Raw genomic sequence first — 18,630 nt, 5'->3', positions numbered from 1 at the left:
AGTACATAATTTTACTTTTCAGGAAAATTATTAACTTCCATCCAAAAGCATTAGTAATTGCACCTTGGAACACAAATTTGGCAATAATACGAAATAATAGAACCACTATTTATATACCACACACAAAAATTAATTACAGTGCATTTTGGCTTAATGTGTTTCTACTATGGTTGAAGATTTCCCAAAACTATTAAGCAGTCTCTGGTGAAACAGTTATTTGAGAAAACCTAAATTTCACTTAAATTTAAATGTACATAATTATAGTGTTCATGACAGAATTATGAACAAGACTATCTCTCTATAATTTTACAAACACTTTGCATGTAGAGGTACAATAAAATTTTGCAAGCTAAGGAAATAACCACAAATGAAGGTGTTCTTCTTTTTTTAAAATAGACCAATTACATTGAAAACAACAGACAAAACTTACTAGTGTTTAATTTTTGTTTTACAAAAAGCACTGCAGCAATACCCAAATCTGCAGTTTCCAGATCCCACTGATGAAAATAACACACTCGTCCTAGTAACTTAATGAAGGGCTTCTTATGAAATAACCACCCCCGAGGAACATAGTTACAAAACTGCAACTTCTTGAAATTGATTTTACTAAAATAAAAAAGCAACTTGGCCTTCCCCTTACTTCTAATATGTAGTTATGGACTGTAACATTGGAATTCTTACATCTTTCCACCCATTCAAAATACTTAAAACATATATTTATATCACATACGAATTGATTTCTATTTGAGGCCTCCCTTTCTGTGGCCATAGAAATCAAAAGAAAATTATTATAATATATTGTAATAATGTATTATGAAATCTGAATCTGCCAGCAACTGTTACCTGCTTACATTTATATGACTTAACCATTTTCTCTGATATCTGTCTTTTTTTATCCTTATGTCTTCTGCTACATTTTAAAATAATTTTACTGCATTTAATACTTTCCTTTTTAAATTATTTTTTATAATGCATTTCTTCTAAACAAATTTTGAAAAGTTCACTGAAAACTTGCATCGTTTTTCTAAAAGATTTCATTTATTTATTTGTCAGAGAAAGAGGGAGTGCACACAAGCAGAGGGAGTGGCAGAGGCGAGGGGAAAAGCTGACTCCCCACTGAGCAGGGAGCCTGATGTGGGACTCAAGTCCAGGACCCTCAGATTAAGACCTGAGCCGAAGGCAGACACCTAACTGACTGAACCACCCAGGCATCTCAAAACTTGTATCTTTTAAGAAAACAAAATAGTTTTGTACCTCCTGTAACTCTACTTGGCTTTTTTCTATGAAACCTTCCATGACTGAATAATACATTGCTTGAGAGTAAAATGCCTGACATTGTACATACCTGAGTCATCTTTTTCCAAATATATTTAATCCCAATCTCTGTAATATTTAAGACTGAGTTGAAAGATTGGCCATAGTGAGATACATACCTTCACTGTTACTTGTTTGGAAACACTACGATAAATATTTGCTCATTAATATCATTCTTTGTTCCAAAAAATATCCAGATAAAGTTACAAACATATTCTAATTTAAATAAAAAACACATGTGTGCATGGCCTCAGTCTTTTCTTTCTCCATCACAAATACATATATGGTTCTGGGTGTCGTGCTTTGTCTTTAATGCATCTCTCCTGCCACACTCAAACTGTCCCTGACACCAAATTTAAAAAATAATTTTGACGCGTATAGAATCTGACTCACATGATACATGTAGATAGAGCCAATGAGAGAATTAAAGAGTACCTACCTACTAGGGTCTGGGATGACTGTACTTAATCCTCAAAATAATCCTGTGAAGTGACTTCATCCATTTTCATGGTTTAAAGTGTCCATATGCTGATGACAGCCAAATTTTTATCATCAGTGTAGCTAAGCTCCAGACTATATTAGACACAATTTGGGGAGTCTAACAAGTACCTTAAATTATGTCCAAAATGAAAATCTTGATCCTCCCCAGTCTTCTTCATTGTGGTAAATCACAATTATATTCTTCTGGTTGCTTGGTCTAAAAATTTGCAGTCATGCTAGACTCTTCTCCTTCTGTTCCACCCCACATCTAATTAATTCCTGACAACAAAGCCTTCAAAATACATCTAGAATCTGAGTGCTTCTAATCACTTCCATGCTTGTGCCCTTCCCCAAGATAAGATTTAACTTCTCTGGCTTAGATTAGTCCATAATCTCTTAATTGTTTTTGTTCAACCAAAAAGCCCGTGTGTTTGTTTCTCTTATTCAAATTTTATCACTCTTCTGCTCAGAATCTTTCAATGATCTTTCATTTGAGAATGATGGGTACCACCCTTATAATGGCCAGAGAACCAGTGTTTCCCTGTCAGATCTCAGTTTTTACTATCTTTCTTGTCCCTCCATTCTAGAGACATTAGTCCACTTGCTGTTTCTCAAATCATTAGATGTGTGTCTATCTGAGATATATTTTACATATTTATTTTTGGTCTGTCTCCCCAGTTGGAATAACACCTTCATGACAGCTAGAATTTTTCTATTGGTTTCCTTGTTGAAACCGTAACACCTGGAATGGTTCTGTCACAGAGTAACCATTCAATAAAATAATTGTCAAATAAATGAATAAAGTAATGGATGAGAAAATTATTATCGCAAATTTTCCATAAAAAATGATTGAGAATGAAATGGAGGATATAATTGGCTCAGTGATAGTTAACTTTGCCAGTTAGTGAGTCAACCATTTCAAGCTGCCAGAGTGGGTGATCTTTTATCTCTGTCACGTTTCCTTCCTAAATTTATGAGCCCCATTTACAGCATGAACACTACCAAACAGAAGTAATTTCAGTTGTGATTAGGATATGTACTTCCCAGAAAGTCCAATTTTAGTTGGTACTTTAGTGAGAGAAGTTTCTGGATCACATATTTTATAATAATAGGCTTGATTTTGGCTCACTAATAAATAATATGTTAAAATTCAGGTAAAGGGCCAACTATCAAAAAGTAATAATAATTAACAACTCTACTACAGATATACTTAATAGTATTTTTTAATAGTGCCAATTTTGCAATCACCGCATTTGAGCTGTCTCTCTAATAAGAAGCAATGACCTTTGTATTTCACACAGAAAACTTAGGCTTTCACAGTTATTTGCATGAATCAATATATCTCCTGACAAGATCCTTTGATTTATCTTTTATTCTTATAATATATAACCTAATTATTATAAAAGAGTAAACACATAAATTTAAATAAATATGTATATATATGTATATATAAAGTGTGTATACAAAATTTTTAATTTTAAAATTATTTACATTCCTAGCAGACATAATTAAAACAAACTCACATTTTAATATGCAAAATATAACTCTATCTTAAGATGTTAAAATACAATGGTTGGATTTCATGGAAAGTTTCAAGTAGTCCCAGCTGGCAATACTTTGCACCTTTGTCATTCCCCTCTTTCTACTTAGGAGAATAGCCTAAAGCAAAGCAGACACTTTGTGATTACAAGGAGAGAATCTTGGGGATTAAGTTCTACAGCTAAAAATGTTAGAATTAAAAAAAAAAATGGAATGAACTAGGTGCAGTGTTGAGTCAGACATGCTATACTAGATGCTGTGCCCTGGACTTCTCATTTATAAAATTGAGTGATGAAAATATTCAGGAGTTAGACGGTGGTGATGTTTTCACAAGACTGTGACTATGCCAAGAAACATTAAATCGTATGCAATAGATGGGTGGTTTGTATGGTATGTAAATTATGGCTCAATAAAGTTATTCTGGTGGACTACAGCATTTATGGTGACAGTTGTGAAGTAATTTTGCTGGTCAATCTTATTCAAAGAAAATCCTTAATTATGTGGAAAAATGTCTTCGACAACATTACCCTCTTTTGTAGTAAGGCAAAATTCATTAAAGTATATTGGGGAAATGTCATATTTTAAGGATCAATGAAATGCCTTTTTAACTTAGAGCAAGAGCAATTTATTCACTAAGGCAATATTGTATGCCAATAAATAATATTTACTAGGACTTGAACAGTGCAATTTAACCAGTCTATAATTAATGATGTATGTTAGCGTTGATGAGCCTCATTTTTATCATTTCTACAACAATAAAATGAGACTAGATATTCAGTTTTAAAGTTGCATCTCCATGACAAAGAGAGCTTGGAAAAATAATGAACCCTTGTGATGAGTTCTATAAATGGTCCATTGATTGGTGTTAAAGTCATTTTCAGTATTTTATTTAATTTCATTAAAATGAAATTACTTTCTTCAAAGAAAAACAATTTATTCATAAACCTGTTACATCTTTTCCATTGCACAAATTAAAGGTTTGTAAATATAGAGAATAGAAATATTTTCATTCAGAACTTTAAGAAAATTGCTCCTCAGAAAATCTTACTATCTCAATAGAGCAGAGACATAATTAAAAATAAGGGAGTAAAATCTACCTGAAAATACTGCAGGGTATTTGTTATTTTCCAATTAGCAATTTACTCGATCTAGTATTAAATCCCAAGAAATTTAAAAAAAAATTAAAGACTAAATCCCCAAAAAGAATTTTCCTTCTTGATTTATTTGATTTGACACTTCACTTAAATAGCAATCAATTAACTTACTAGTTTTAAATAATCATATTTTTAAGCACCACAGTAAAATTTACTTTGAAAATCAACACTTTGTCTAAAATACTAAATAAGGAATAAAAAAAGGTATGAAAAGCAATGTAACATTTGTCTCTTCAAATAAGAGTGGGGTGTGCTCACGGATTATATTTTCCTTGATCATCCAAGTCAAATACAAACTCTCTCATCGAACAACAAAATGGTCTTAGAACTTTCCCTCATCTACCTTGAAATGCTATAAAAAAGTGATTTCTTTTATATTACTCGCTAATTTTATCAAGTACTTTGTTATTTTATAGTAACTGTAAAGTTTTAATTTTGAGGTCAATCATGTACGTGTAGCTTTAAAATAAAAACTTACCGCAGGAAAAGAAAAAAAATGGTTTCAAGATCTCATACTAATGATTGTCATTATCCTGTGTTTTAAAGTTTTATTCATTAAGTATCTTGAAAATAGAAACAGTGTCCTAATCCTAGACCTAACAAATGATGTAGACACTTAGAATTTAGGATGAAACAAATTATCTCAGGATTAGTTTAAAAAACACAGAAAATAACTGCCAGTTTTTTATGTCTTAGACCACCCCCCCCCCCACCTCCACCCTACCTCTTAACTGGTCTATATTTGTCTATCTATCCATCTGTCTGCAGGTGAAGATAACTCACACAAATACAAGTATAGGTACATATATAGCTATATACCTTGGCTTACTGTACTTCTAAATCACAGGACTGCACTTATATTATTGTTATTATTATTTTTTTACAATGTAAAAATTCATTATCTTAAAGAAAACATATACTTACTGCCCTCTAGAGGTATGAACCAGTAGTGTAATAAGTGTAGATGTTGCCGGGCATATACAGTTTAAAGCTAACATGGCGTATTTAAACTCTTCTTCACAAACAACGTGATCTGTTTGAAATAGAACAGGTAAATTAGAATAATTTACCCTGGGAGAGCACTAATTTAAAATAATATGAAAAATAAAACAGCAAATAAAATTACAGAAGTTTCCACATAAACACACTTGTCTTAAGATATTTTTACGTGTGCAATTTTCCCCAGGAAAAATGTTTCATGAGAGTGAGTACTAGATTATGAGTTAAGTGGCCCCTTCTGTCTTTAATAAAATCGGCAGCCTTCAGCAAAGCGTTTATTTTTTCTGTGCTTCATCTGTACAAGGAGGTGAGAGGTAGATAGATAGTTTGAAGGTGCAGTATGGAAAACAATTCAGGGACTGTATAAAGTACCTTTTAATTCTGATAATTCTATGGTATGAAATGCAGTAGTATTGATTTAAAGCATTATTGATTTTTCAAATTCATGGTCACATGGCACACAGACTTAGAATTATTAAAAGACATGGTAGATAACATTTATATAGTGGTAATAGATTTTGTACAATCAAAACAACTATGACTTCAGGCAATAAAAACTAATGCTAAAATACATTTAAATTAAAATTGTACTTTGACCTCAGGACCTACAGTCATAAATGCAAGAGATGATAGGATTCAATCAGGAAAGATATTAAATGGCAGTTGAAGTCACTGACATAAAAACAAAAGAGTGTGCTATAAAGATGGGGCCACATGAGAGGTTGCAGGCCACATTAAAGAGAGGTGATGCTACTCAGCCCATGTCTATTACTTCATACAGCAATGAGGGCACAGACACCAGGTATCCAATTTTCCATAAAAGTCATATTTTAGAGAAATGATTAAGATACTGTTTACTTGGGGGGGGTGGACTTTCCTTCCCAAGTAAACAATTACAGTTGGTATGAGAAATAAAGACAATGTGTAAAGTTCTAAAAAAATAAATATTCCCAGAAAATAGTTTTAGCTACGTTAAGAAATAGACGATTGAATTTGTAGGTGAGTTGGATATCTACAGAATGAACACACAGGGGCCCCCGGGCGGCAGAATCAGTTAAGTACTGCAACTTCGCTCCTCACTTCTCAATGCCATATGATAGCCAAGGTTTATTGAACATGCCACTAAAGTCTTCTCTGTCTTTCTCCACCTCTATTCCACTGTCCCTACTTGTTACAGGGTTCCAATCCTTATCCATAATTCTTAAGAGCCAGATATCAGCTTTTAGAATTATTATTATTATTATTATTTTAGATTTTAGAAAGGCAATGTGCTTTATCTACCAGACCCTATGTAATACACCTAGGGAGCAACGTATGCTTTAACATACTATTATTCCTGCAGCTAAATGTGTGACTACTAAGTGGAAAAATAAAATTCAGTGTGGGGATTGCTACCAAATAATTTCAGGTCAGGTCTGATTTCACCACCAACAGAAATGCTTTTCTTTCTTTCTCTCTCCCATTCTTTTTTTTTCTTTCTCCCTTTCCTTCCATACATACAATGAATCTTTATTCAAACTACGTTTATCTCTCACCTAGACAAATGCAAGAGCTTCTTAATTGCTTTTCATGCCTTCTAACTCTTCAGCATTTTATTACCCTTCCAAAATTGTGCTGTCCAATTAGAGCTGCCACCGCCCCATTTAAATACATTGAAATACGCATAAAAGTTCAGTTGCTCCATCTTACTAGCCATCTTTTAATAGCAATAAAGTGCTCAAAAACATCTGTGGTAACCGCCTACAGTATCAGACAATGTAAGTATGGAATATTTCTGTTATCACCAATAACTAGACAGTGCTATAAGCCAAACAAATTAATGACCTTCCATAAATCCTAAAGCTTATAGGATATATTTCACATTCCTTAAAATGTCACTCATACACTAGCAGAATTTGGGTAACCTTACAAGCATACTATACTACCTTTCCATGACTTTTCTTAGTCACAACCCTCCTAAAATTGCTCATTTATAATAAGAGGAGGGGAGGCAGAACAGATGGGTGTACATGCAGGTTGGTAGGTAGATTGTATAGGTGGAAGTTTATGAAAATTCTGTTTTTCTTCTTATGGTTCTGTTTTCTTTGTGAAATTGGTGGAAATACTGAGTAAAGGAGAAGCTGGAGGTTAAGAGGAGAAAATACAGCATAGTTGCTTCAGAGAGTGGAAGAAGAAACAGAACAGTGAGACACAGAAATGATATCCGGCAGCTGCTGACCCTGAGAAATCAAGGATCATGGATTTCAAGTGGGAATAGGCTGCACATTATCTTTTGTTTATTTTATTTATTCAGGCCACATTCAAATGCATGGACTACCTTCTGTCAAGAAGACCGAGAGAATTCACCACCAGTGACTTCTGACAAGTCTCACTAAAGGTCAATGAACTGAGGATGAATTAAAATAATGGATTATAATGGTGTGCTATGGAATTCAAACAGGTTAAGTAGAGAAGACGGCATCTGCTGTTGTCAATAATGATAAACGTTTTGTAGAATCAATGCATTTTAAGTCCCGGTGTAGTCAAAAGATAGGTGGAGTTCTGTACTAGAGGATGTGAATTGGAATGAGAGGCAGTGGTCAGAAACAGGATCATCAGGAACAGAGATTATGGAAGCGTCACATTAACAAGTAATGACATGATCTGTGGATCCCTCTGGAAGCGGGTGCTGAAATAGGACGGTGAACAAGAACATTCAACATAGGGGAATTATAGGTACAGAAGTCTAGGGCATTGAGAGAATCATTTTCATGGCTATCAATATCATTAACTATTACGACCATACAGTGTTGGAAAGAATGAGTAAACTAGGAGACCAAGGGCTTTTCAGCTCTCTCTCTCTCTCTTTTTTAAATTTCTGCTACTTGTCTTTTCTGGGATATTTCCCAGTTGCAAACTGCCAATTTTTATCAAATAATTTTCTAATTTAAAATGTGAGACTTGGGGCGCCTGGGTGGCTCAGTGGGTTAAAGCCTCTGCCTTCAGCTCAGGTCATGATCCCAGGGTCCTGGGATCGAGCCCCACATCAGGCTCTCTGCTCAGCAGGAAGCCTGCTTCCTCCTCTCTCTCTGCCTGCCTTTCCTCCTACTTGTCATCTGTGTCTGTCAAATAAATAAATAAAATCTTAAAAATAAATGTGAGACAATGTTATATAAAATTTAGGTATATTGAATATGCATAATGGAGAATTATATCTGTAACAGAAATTGCTATTTTTCCTTATTATCCATTTTCCCCTCTGTATGCAGAAACAACATATCTATGGAAACATATCTAGAGAAATGATTGGAAGGGACAAGAATACAAATGTGTGGTTGACAGGGCCTTGCTGATTTTAGTCAGGTGTACATAAAGAGACGACCCGAGGTAAGAACTGATCACTTTGGAAGCAGAGAAAGGAACAAAGCTATTTTAAACAGGGCATTATTTCTTACAGCCAGAAAGCTAAATCAAGCGTCCAAGAAAGAATCTGGACAGTTGCAGAACCGAAAAAGTGACCCATACCCTGAACAGCAGGAGATGATATTCTCTCAGAGTCTTTAGGAGAGGCCTTACACTAAGACTTCTCCCAAACCAATAAAGCCAGGCCTGTGGCAAGAATTGGATTCAAGTACTGTTTTCCCACTCAAACTTACCTATTTTAGATGATGGCAAGGTAGCTTACATTACAATCAAGAAGATATGAGCAGGGCAACAATAACCAGTAAATACAGCAGGTTTAAGAAAGTCCTTGGAGAAGAACTTAGAGCACAATTATTGACACATGGAAAGGAATGAAAGAAATCTGCTTCAATCTGAACTTTTTCTGGGGCCACAGAGAATAGTGAATAAAGAATATCTTTGAATAGACATGAAAAGACAAAGGAGTTACTCCTTAAGAGCAGAATGAGTGTCTAATAAGGAATTTATTCCGAGGTCTCTACCATTCATGGCTGACAGGATTTCTTCATTGCTATGGACCAATGACTGCTGTGTGTCTCCAGTTCTTCCTTTTTCTAAACACCGATATTTTACCAAAATTATCTTGTTTCACTATTCTATATGCATAAGCAGTAGGGGTAGAGGTAGCTAACTAATTTATTAGCATGTGTGTTGCCAGACCATGAGAAGCTACACCTACAACTGACTTTGCATTATGCAGAAGTCCTGGGTTTTGAGCTGGATGCAATAATTGATAAAACTCTGGGGAGTGTTTTTCATATAAATAGATGAATCTCTCAATATATAGGGAAAATATTGTACAGGACTACTAGGTGTATAAGGATCTGGACTGTGGCTGAAACTGCTTTCACCCATGTTCATTCCGTCCTTCTTCCTTTGAGTAAGAGAAGCTCTTATTTCCTCTCACCCATCCCCCAACTGTCGCTGGGTGCATGGTTGCCCAGGTAGAAATTACATTTTCCAGCTTCCCTTTAGTGAAATATCGTCACTTCACTAGGTCCGTCCAGCTACTGTCTTATTTTTTTGTAGACAAAACCACCTTTCCCAAACTCTTTCCTTCTTGTTGGTGAGACCACATAATGGCAAAACTCCATCTCGATTATGCGGAGGTAATTCCTTAGCAATGATAGAATCGATCCCTTTTTTTCTTTATAGTGCCTAATTTTCCTCCCTTGTTGAAGAAAGCATGTCCTCTTTCAAAATGATGTGCATTTCATGTCTTCTTCTCATCCTTTTACAGTTTCTGTGTATCTGTTTTGATTTAGAACCTTCTTGTTTGTGGCTTCCTGTTAAAGCATGAGCACAGGAGATCAAGTGTTGTCACTACTGAGTGTGCCAACACATGGGCAGATACTGATCCCTCTGAGCCTAATTTGCCTGATTTTTAAAATGTGAAGAGTAACTGTATGTGCCTCGTAGGATTTTCTGAGAAGAAAGGTAAACAATGAGTATGAAATGCTGTTCAGAATTCTAAACAAGTACATAACCTCACAATCATGCTTATTAAAAACAAAGACTTCAATAAACTATCTTGAAATAATGCCAATAATACATTTTTAAAAACGTAAGTAGCAAAGCAATATAGCATACATTTATTGTTCTGGAATTAAAACACGATTGTAGTTTTATAAAAATGCTGACTTCTGCGTGTAAGCTTATATGCTCACATGTATGTCTGAATAAGCACAGAAAATTTTAAGAGCAGGAATCAAACTATTAACAGTAGCTAACTCAATGAGTAGGCAAATTTTCAAAAACTATGACTTATAAAATAGTAGGATTATGTGAGATTCGTTGTTTCTTTTTATTGCTATTTTATTATTTTTAATCTAAGGGGCTTTTAAGATAAGCACTTAGAATTAAAGATACAAGTTTATAGATACTTATGAATCAAATCTGTTTTCAAATCCCTTTTACTTTAAGGAAAATAAAATTGTTAATTACAATTTAACAAGTCAGAATCTTTTTTTAAAGTCTGCCTCAGTGTTTTCTGAGCTCCTGTATGATTTAAAATACTAGAAGCTTCTTCTATGCAGTTGCTAGGTAACAGATCTTTGGAAAGCAGTAACAACAGTGGAAAATGCACTAAACCAATGCAGGGTTGTGATTTACAGAAATCAAATATCCTTTGGAAAAGAGCTTTAAAACAGGAACACCAAACAGGGTAAATTTTAAAAACTGCTATTTGTTTTCATTTTATGGGGATATGTTTATTACATAAACTGAGTGAACAAATTGTGTTATAAAATATCTCACATATTCTTTGCTTATTAGACTGTTTATAAGCATGAGAGGGTCGATTGCTATGAAAATTGCTTTTTTTTTTTTCCTTAGAGGAGAATGGATAATCTCTAACAATTGAACATGATTTTGACCCTGTCTCTTTAATCAATACAATAACCAATTGGTGAAATGTGTGTGTGTGTTGCGTGTGTGTGTGTGCACACACACATGAGTGATCATACAACAAAGACTTTTGCCAGTTCCAGGATAGTGAGCCGTTCAACCACAACAAATCTAAGAATAGGCTTAAGTGAACCTTTAAAAGTCATTTAGTTTCACAGGATCTGAATATAAGAATGCTTATTAAACATAGACAATTCAGCTCCATTTGAGATTGGCAGCACCCTAAAAAACAGATTTATTACATCTCAATAATATAAAGTATGAGAAGCTTGCTTGATTTTCCAATTGCTTGAATCCTTGCATTATCTTAATGCTGCAGGTTTTAATGTATCATATTAATTAAATGCTCAGGAGAATCAAGTTTCCTGTATTCCAGAGCAGTACAGTTAATTCTATTAACCTCTGTTTCTTTGAAACATGTCAGAAATACAGCAGTTTTAATATTTTTTGAAAAATCAGTGTCCTCAGGGCTCTGATTTCTTGGGGTTCTAACAATGTATTCTCTCCTCACTAGCTCATGATAGTTATTGAGAGTTAAGAATATAGTTATTGAATCATCTTAATAGTAATAATAATACCAAACAATATTTTAGTTTCTATGCTAAGTGATTATATATATATTATTAAAACTCTCAAAAGCTCTATGATGTATATGGTGTTAAACCATCTTCAGATAACAAATCAGATGTTCAGAAGTAAAATAACTTGTCTAAATCCATTATTATTAATTTAAATTCAAACTACTGACAGAGATCTCAACAAAAATTAAACAACTTTAAAACTGATTAAACAAATGGATTAAAATAAGTGATATATTCTAGTGGTTTTCCTTTTTCCTGAACCCACTTTAAGGATTACTGCTTACTATCAGATGGACAAATGACTCAAACAGCCACTAAATTAAACTGATAACTGAAAAAAATATAACCACTATGTTCCCCAAACACCCATCATTTAATTGGGCAGTTTGGAAGGAATGAAGTCAAACTTGACCTTGAAATCAATTTTGTTACTTTGCAATCAAACACACACAAATTGCAGCTAGACTAAAATGATTTGAGTCACTGATTCAAAGGGATTTGGAAAGATCTCTAGATTCATCAGTAGCAAATATACTGTTACACTGTGATAAATGTTACAAAAAAAAAATGATAGGGGATACAAAAGGACACCTTTCCTGCCCTGGAGCAAATGGAAAAAAAGCATCTCCAAGGAGGTGATGTTTAAAGGAAGATTTTAAGGATAATTAAGAATAAGTTATTTGAACGGTGAAGAAAGTGGACAAAAGTAATTTTCTTAAAACAACATGCAAGGGACTGGAAGAGATTATGCTGAGTGAAATAGGTCAAACAGGGCCCCTGGGTGGTTCAGTGGGTTAAAGCCTCTGCCTTTAGCTCAGGTCATGATCCCAGGGTCCTGGGATCGAGCCCCACATTGGGCTCTCTGCTCAGCGGGGAGCCTGCTTCCTCCTCTCTCTCTGCCTGCCTCTCTGCCTACTTGTGATCTGTGTCTGTCAAATAAATAAATAAAACCTTTAAAAAAAAAAAAAAAAGAAATAGGCCACACAGATAGAGTCAATTATCATACAGTTTCACTCACTTGTGGAGCAGAAGGAATAACACGGAAGATACTGGGAGATGGAGAAGAGAAGGGAGTTGGGGGAAATCGGAGAGGGAGACAAACCACGAGAGACTGTGCACTGTGAGAAACAACTGAGGGTTTTGGAGGGGGTGGGGCCGGTGAGCCTGGTGGTGGGTATTATGGAGGCATGTACTTCATGCCACTGGGTGTGGCACATAAACAATGAATTTTGGAACACTGAAATAAAATAAAATAAAATTTAATTTAATTTAAAAAATCAGAGAGGTAGAAGGATATTTAAATTTTTATGGAAAATTAACAACAAAAAATGTGTGAAGATTAAGGAGAGAAAACATTACAAAGTTGCTGACAGAGCACAGGCAATGGGAACCAGTATAGAGATGAGAAGAAAACTGTGTTATAATAGAAGAAAAGCAGGAAGTGGTAAGTGAAAACAAAGCAACATTTGGAAAATGAGATAAAGTCTTAAATTGTAACACAATTTTTGATAAGAAAAAAACCCACACTATTAAGGGCCTCCCAGCTGCCCAAGTGAGTTTGCGGAAACATGAATCAGACCTACTAAGTGATTTCTTTCTTTCTTTCTTTCTTTCTTTCTTTCTTTCTTTCTTTCTTTTTTTCTCCAGCAATGTTCATGAGGCCAAGGAGCAGGAAAAGGGGATCCATCTACGTAGGATTTTGTTTGTTTTTTTCCAATCTGGAGCCATAAAAATGAAGGGAATTAGTATAGTATTGAGTTTGGTTGAAATAACAACCCACGGAGTTTGGTTTGTTGAAAGAGGGCAGAAGAGAAGAAAGGAAGGGGAGGCCTTGGGAGAATCCACACTGATGATACTTCGGAGCAATGCTCCTCAGCTCTTTTTGATAAAGAACCAGTTTTTTTTTTTTTCTTTTTTTAATTTCCAACCCACTGCAGACACTTATGTCGTTCTATTGTACATGACTGGCACAGAATTCACGCCACCCATGACTCATCTATGATTCTGATAAGAGTCTACTCACTTTCCAAAGAGATAACACACTGATGGTGCACTTGGATGTCACAGTGACACTGAACTGCTATCAAAGTTGCTAAATGCTTACTCTCAATTGCTGTACTTAACTTGTAGCCTAGCAAACATCTGCAGCCTGACACTGGTCTTTGATCGGCACTTAATAGCACTGCATTAAAAGTCTTCAGGAGGCAGAAGGAGCGTGTTTAGGTGGTAATGGAAGGTTGAATAAACAAAACAGAAACAAAGAAGAGTGAGTGAGCTTTGAAGAATACAGATAAGCCTGGAAGCATCTGGGATGATGTCGAAGTGCAGGTATATCCATTACATGGTTCTTTCACTCTAAATCTCCGGGAATTCTTGTCAAACTGGAAAATGGATCTTCTGAATCAAGCATTCTATGAAGTTTAAAATATAGTTTCTTAGCACTTGTAAAAATGTCTGATAAAGTAGGAAAATGTAAGTGTTGTCCTGTGCTCAATTTAAAGGGTCATGAGATTTGGAGTCACAAGAGATGGATGAGTCAGAATCCCATGTGTTTAAGCAGGAGTCTTTAGGCAACTATGCTTAGTATCGTATTAGACAAATACATTTAGTCATTTACTTCTGTCTTATAACAATACAAACTTCAGGTTGAAATAACACAGGGCAGCATGCAGTAAACTATAGTCTCATACCAAGTAAATAGTTTCGTTTTATAAAAATAAATAAGTGGAAATAGAGCTTATATGACTGCACACCTTCCCCTTACCAATAAGGGAGGATGCTACAATTTACCTGATCCTTCCAGACACATGACAACCCACAGCCATATTTATAGCTGTTATGTGTATTCTGTGACAGTTGTTTTTTTGGGAGTGTCATTACTCTGGACAAAATTGCAAAGGAAGTTCTCACATCATCACTTATAGTAGACATTTAGTACATACTTATTAGCAACTGCTTGCCTTTTGACAGTCTCCCATAACTAAACCTTTCCCTTTCCTTCCAAAATGGTTTTACTAAATGAAAAATGATAGATGATAGATACATAGGTAGACAGACAGATAGATGCTACTCTCAACTAGATGGTCATCTAACAATCTGAACAAAGTAAAAATACAAAAGAAGACTGAAATTTCAGTTTTACCAGGAGACATATGCAACTTAAAAGGAATTCCTCAATGCAAAGGGAGTTTGATTTAATGGGTAATTGAGCCAAATGTTAGGTCTAAATGAGTCCTTGCCCACTTGGGTGTTCTTCTTCTTCAGCTCCTACAATTCTTCAACATAATGTTCATACTAACAGATTCCAAGAAATAACGTAAGTTGGGCATTTCAGTCATTCACGCTTCACCCACTCTTTTTTGACCTTAACGGATAATTCTAGGGGTTCCTACAAATTCCGTCTTACAGAAAGTAACTTTTGGAAAAGTAAACTGATTTGAAGTATTAAGAGATGAATCCATGAACAATCTAGAGGCAAAAAGCACAAAGGTACAAAAAATAGACAAAATTTTTGTTAGTTAAAAGCACCATAAATGCAATCCAAAGACAACTTGCAAACTGAAAAAAAAAATGCAATTTTTAAAATGCCAAAACGTTCATAATTTTAGAATATGAGAAATCTCTATAATTCACTAAGAGAAAAATAGTCATCTCTGTAGAAAATAAGAGTACAGGGATGTATTTTATATATGAATGAATAGAGAAGTTAAATGGGCAATAGATACATGAAAATGTGCAACTCTTTTAGAAATCCAAAACTGAAAATCAAAATAAATTAAACTATTAGACAATACCACATATCTCTTAGCAGCACACATTTTAGAGACAGAGAACATGGATTAAATACCTAGTGCAGCATCATCAACATTTCACTTAATATCTTTGTGTCTCCATTTCCTTATTTGTAAAATGAGAATATTGTTGACTCTTGAACAACACAGGGGTTAGGAGAACCAACCTTATGCATAGATGGCAAATCCACATAGAACATTTGACTGCCCTAAAACTTAGCTATCAATCATCTATCATTAACTAGAAGCATTGCCAAAAGCATAAACCGTGGATTAACACATATATTGTATATTATATGTACTATATACTGTGTTTTTACAACAAAATAAGCTAAAGAAAAGAAAATGATAAGAAAAATACAATTAGAGTGCTGTACTGTATTTATTGGGGAAATATGCACATATAAGCAGACTCCTGTAGTTCAAATGCATGTTGGTCAAGAGTCAACCATAATGAAATCTATCTATGGTAGCAAGTGTCCTGGAGTAATAATGGCTCTCGTATCCTGGTATTCACAGAACAGGGCTGATCTGTGTAACCAATAGGATATTGTGGAAGTTTCAGGGTGGGACGGTGAGGGTTATGTCACAAAAGACATTATGGTTTCTGCCTTGCTCTCTTATAGGTCAATGTTTTCTGGAGGAAGCCAGCAGCTGCATCATAAGAACACTCAAGTAGCCGTAAGGAAAAGTCCAAGAGGTAAAGAACTGAAGCCTCCTGCAATGGCCAGCACTATCTTGCCAACCATGGGAGTCAAGAATGAACCACACCAGAAGCAGATCTTCCTGCCCAAGTCAAGCTCTCATGTAACAGTAGTCCCCGCTGATGCCTTCACTGCAACACTGACCATTAGTCCTCTTACATTCCTCATCCACAGAAACTGTGAGATAATAAATGTGTTATTTACACCAAAAAGCTTTGGGATTGGTACGGTTACACAGCATTAGATAACTAACACATGACTTTACAAGGTGGTGATGAAAATTAATTCAGTTAATCTACAAAAAGTGCTTTGGAACGGTAGTCCAGGGCACCTGAGGGGCTCAATTAAGCATCTGACTTTTGATTTTGGCTCAGGTTGTGATTTTAGGGTCATGAGATCAGGCATGGAGCCTACTAAAGAGTCTTTCTTTCCCTTTCTTAAAAAAACAAAAAACAAAGCAAAGCAAAACAAAACAAAAAAATTATTCCTTACACATAATAAGCACTATATAAATGCTGACTGCCACTATCAGTATAATACTACTAATAATGTTCTTAATATTATTTTTCATTTGCCCAAGGGGCAAGAGTTAAAGGAATATTGCCCACTTTTGCAAAAGTTAGTTATACATTTCTGAAGAGCAAATTAGCATTGTGTATTAAAAATCAGAGAAGACCCCATACTATTTAACCTAGAAGTTACACTAGGTAATCATCTGAAGTTTATCACACAAGTTCAAGAAAACCTCTTTTATGATATTGAGTATGTATATATGTACATAAGTATGTATGTAAGTACGTATTTATTTTAGTACGTATTTATTTAGTCCTGGACAAGACTGAGTCGTAGTAAGCTGAAAAACAGAGAATGTTGAATATACACAATCCACAGAGGAATGGATTTCCTCAAAATTATTAATCTACAATTTCAAGATGTTACAAATTTCTTTTCCTTATTTTCAAACACATACACTTCCAAAATTTGTTGGAAATAACATCTCAGCTCTTTACATTCACCTTGGTGATTTTTTAAAAATGGTTATCACTTTTTAAATTTGCCTTATTTTTCACTCATCATTGGAAGCTGAGTTAACATTCAAGAAGGAAATAGCTACTGATTTATCTTCAGTTTTAGTTTGTATAAATATAAGGATACAAAATAGCTAATGGCTTAAATGAGAACTTGGCACGAATGAAACTGTTATATTAAAATATTAAATGGCATTTGTCACGGGTTATAAAATATAACAATATGCTAATTGCACAATTTCATAAATTCACATACATTATCTTTTACCACCCTAATGAAATTTCAGCTCCTACAAATTATTATAGTCTGTATAAACATAACCCCCAGTCATAATTAAGTGAATAACACACTCCGTCCTTACATATTACCATTCACAAATGTTTTTAAGGCATTAATTATACTTGATAAATTGGGCCTTGTGGGATAAAATGTAAAAATGTAAAATCTATAAATAAATTTAAAAACAACTATTATCAGCAAAACCACCTTCTAGCTAGTATAATGCTTCTATATACAAATGAAATATAATTCATTATATGTGAACTATATTAATAAAATTGTTATCCTACTTTAAGGAATTGCATATCTTATTCCATTTATACTGACCTTCATTTTAATATAATTTCTAATAAGGACTATGGTTGGATAATACATATACACCTCACATCTACATATCTCATATATCTATTCTCATATTGCTAGACATTTTGCTTCTTTCTACATTTATTCTTATAATAAATAAAACTGAAATAAAGGTCCTTTTTTTTTTAAAGATTTTATTTATTTATTTGAAGAGAGATTACAAGTAGAGAGGCAGGTGGAGAGAGAGGAGGAAGCAGGTCCCCTGCTGAGCAGAGAGCCCAATGAGAGACTCGATCCCAGAACCCTGAGATCATGACCTAAGCAGAAGGCAGAGGCTTAACCCACTGAGCAACCCAGGCACCCCATAGAGGTCCTTTATTTAAATGTTGTGTGTAGGGCGCCTGGGTGGCTCAGTGGGTTAAGCTGCTGCCTTCAGCTCAGGTCATGATCTCAGGGTCCTGGGATCAAGTTCCACATCCGGCTCTCTGCTCAGCAGGGAGCCTGCTTCCCTTCCTCTCTCTCTGCCTGCCTCTCTGCCTACTTGTGATCTCTCTCTGTCAAATAAATAAATAAAAATCTTTTTAAAAAAATTTAAAAAAAATTTAAATGT

At 34.7% G+C, this 18,630-nt stretch overlaps 1 protein-coding gene across 1 annotated transcript in view; it reads right to left on the bottom strand.

The window, feature by feature from the left end:
• KCNT2 (potassium sodium-activated channel subfamily T member 2) overlaps positions 1-18,630 on the bottom strand; it is a 344,033-nt gene that overhangs the window by 121,796 nt on the left and 203,607 nt on the right. The window contains exon 14 of the mRNA XM_059414103.1: positions 5,412-5,520. Coding sequence (XP_059270086.1) covers positions 5,412-5,520 — 109 coding nt within the window. The remainder of the gene's footprint in view (positions 1-5,411; positions 5,521-18,630) is intronic.

This window comes from Mustela nigripes, chromosome 10 (assembly GCF_022355385.1).
Source record: "Mustela nigripes isolate SB6536 chromosome 10, MUSNIG.SB6536, whole genome shotgun sequence".
Classification (NCBI taxonomy): domain Eukaryota; kingdom Metazoa; phylum Chordata; class Mammalia; order Carnivora; family Mustelidae; genus Mustela; species Mustela nigripes.
Note: the sequence above shows the minus strand (reverse complement) of the source record. Positions and strands in the feature narration are given on the sequence as shown.